The 3248-nt window shown below is 37.4% G+C and overlaps 1 protein-coding gene across 1 annotated transcript; it reads left to right on the forward strand.

Moving 5' to 3' along the window:
- LOC127094752 (protein MAIN-LIKE 2-like) lies at nt 1–1137 on the forward strand. Its single transcript, XM_051033543.1, has 3 exons — nt 1–116; nt 211–932; nt 1014–1137. Exons 1-3 carry the CDS (start codon nt 57–59, stop codon nt 1135–1137), a joined length of 906 nt encoding a protein of 301 aa, XP_050889500.1. The 5' UTR covers nt 1–56.
- The last annotated feature ends 2111 nt before the right edge of the window (nt 1138–3248 follow it).

Consider the following 3248-nt stretch of genomic DNA (forward strand, 5'->3'; position numbering starts at 1 on the left):
TTCAGAGAACTCAGGCGAAACTTCTCATCCACCAAGCTTCTTCCTACATTGCAGTCATGTCGCTTCTTACCATGGGCCAAGAACACAGAGGAACTAGGGCAAACATTGCCTCATTCGTAAGTTTTTCTTGAACATTGCCTCTTTCGTATGTTTGTAATTAGTTTTTTAAAAGTCCAATATAATGATTTTTTATATTGTTTGTTTTTAAAGGATCCCAAGAAATTTCGTCAACGTTCACACCCAATGCCTTATCCAGACCCATGGTGCGTACCTTACATAGAGCGTGCGGGTTTCGGTCATGTAATGCATGTCGTAAATGCCACCATTGATGCCAAATTCATTTTGGCTCTGTGTGAACGTTGGAGACCTGAGACACACACCTTTCACCTACCAACTGGTGAATGTACCGTCACATTAGAGGACGTGTACATGCTTTTAGGTCTTAGAATAGATGGTAAGCCTGTGACCGGAAATGTTCAACAGCCTAACCAAATATGTGTTCAAATGTTGGGGGTAGATCTGGTCGAGGGTGAGGGGTCTGCCAAAGCAAGGGGTCAGGGTATTAAATTATCTAGCCTACAGTTGTACCACGACTCCATAACTTTGACTGAGGAATCCTCCGAACAAGAAAAAGTCATAAAAACCCGGGTTTACATTATGCTATTGTTTGGGAACTTGCTATTTCCCGAAGGGACGGGAAATAGCATAAATTTTATGTACTTGAGTTTGCTCGGGGACATTGATAGAATAAGCACATATAGTTGGGGTTCTGCAGTATTAGCATTCCTATATAGCTCTTTGTGTAAAAATGCACAAAATGAGCACTGTACATTTTCTGGATGTGCTTTTTTGCTTCAAACATGGGGGTGGTGGAGATTGCCGAGGCTAGCCCCAGAAAATCCTAATGACTACTCCTTCCCCTACGCAACTAGGTAAATTTATGATCTTATTTCATTTTGTATATTTATTCTATAAATATTTGTAACTAATATTATTTATCTTTTTTTGTTTAGGTTCATTACAACCGGACTGGATTACAGTCTTACCCCCAAAAATAAAATTATATTTTATCGTCAACTGTTGGATCGTCTCCGAGCACAGGATGTATTATCACTAAATCACTCAACTTCTAACTGATTTATTAATGTCATGCATTCTCGATAAATAACATATTTACTTTTTTCTTTGCAGTTTATTTGGAGGCCATATTTGGGATTGGAACATCAACCCAACCCCGAAGATGCAGCTGTTTGGACAGCAAAAACGGCCATAATGCGGTTCACCACTGTGGAGATGCACCAAAGTGACCGTGTCAAGCTTCAATTCGGATTGCATCAAGAAATCCCAGGCCCCCCAATGTCTATGGAACCTTGGCATCTAAAAAAAGTCAGCCACCAGTGGTATGCCCAAAATTGGAAGGAATTTGCTAAGGAGTTTCGAAAAATGTGGAAAGACCGTGCCCACTATGTTCTACAATTTCCGGTGGCGCCCAACGAAATGAAGCCGACAAGGGAATATGTGGAATGGTATAGAGCAAATACCAATCCAGAAATGATTGTGTCTGACCCGTTCTATTTGGACGATCCCCGGATGCAACAGCCATATTTCCAACAACAACAACCACCACAGTATTCCCAACAACAACAACCACCACCTTATTACCAACAACAACCACCACAACCATTTTACCAACAACAACCACCACCACCTTATTACCAACAACAACCACCACCACCATATTACCAACAACAACAACCACAACACATGTCCACCCCCCAACCAAATCAACAATACATACCACAAACTCAACACCAACAACAAACTCAACATTCCCACCACCATCAACAGTCCCAACACCTACCACAATATCAATCCCCCTACTTCCACCAATCCCAACACTTCCAACACGACAATTTCCCAAGCTCTTCCAGTCCTCCACCTAGCCCCGACACGGGTATACAAGAGGACTACCAACAGGACTACTACACACCACAACAAACATTGCACTTTGGCCAACCCGATTCAACCCTAAACTACCAAAGACCACAATTCGAGGGCGCACCCAGCAGTAGTCAGTTTGTCCCACCGAGACAAAGCTTCGAGGGCGCAGAGGGGACCCGTCTTTCCTACAGCACTGAAGGGACTTCGACCGAACCACAACGGCAAGCGGCAAGGGGGCGCGTTAGGACAAGGGGTGGTAATAGGGAAGCACCACCACCACGTGAACCGTCTAGGCGAGTAACTAGACCTCCCCCGTGCGGATCGTACAAGGGACCGCATCATATGTGATTAATCATATCTTTGTAATATTTGTCTTGTCTATTATTTAAATAAAAATATTTTCTGTTTATTATCTTTATATCTTTATCTTTATCTTTAAAAATATTGTCTATCATATCTTTATACATATATAAATTAATTTTTTTTCCAAAAATTTACAAATAATATTAATTACTTATAAATTATATTAATATATATATATATATATATAAAATTAATATATATATATAAATTAATATATATATATATATATATATATATATATATATCTTGTAAAAAAATTTATTTATATATATGTGTTAACATAAATTAATATACTTAATAAAAAACATAAATTTATAAATAAAAAAAAATTAAAAAAACAAAAAAAATAACATTAAAAAAAAAAAAAAAAAAAAAAATGGATTGGGCATAGGCATCACTCCTAGTGGCGACTTGCCCTACCCATTAAGGGTAGGCGCCAACTAGGGTGGCGCCTAAGGGTAAAAAATGGCCAATTTTGGCCATTTGTGTAATTATTTTGAAAAATTGGATATTTTTGAAATTTTTTTGAAATTTTTGGATATTTTAAAAAAAAACTCTTTAATATGATATAATAATAAGTTTTACATTACTATAAGGTACATTTTTTACATTAAACAAAATTAAAAAAAAAAGAGTAATTCCAAAAGAGTAAGCCCCTCCAAGCTTGCAAGTCTTGATCTTGTATTATCTTTTTGGTCTTTATTCACGGTACCTTTAGTAATAAAGCACCACATAGGTAAGCACTTCATACACCTTTGGGACTCCATATTTCGTTATATACAAGCAGAGAGTGCATGGTGACAATTAAAATGATTTTAGAAGGCAAGTACCAAACAAGAGTCAAAACATAAAAGTAAAAAAACATGGTTATACACTTTGAAAACATTACAGAGAACTTGTATCAATTTGCAAAAGAACAGTTTTATCCTCATAGAAAGTGAGTT

The sequence above is a fragment of the Lathyrus oleraceus genome, chromosome 6 (assembly GCF_024323335.1).
Source record: "Lathyrus oleraceus cultivar Zhongwan6 chromosome 6, CAAS_Psat_ZW6_1.0, whole genome shotgun sequence".
Lineage (NCBI taxonomy): Eukaryota > Viridiplantae > Streptophyta > Magnoliopsida > Fabales > Fabaceae > Lathyrus > Lathyrus oleraceus.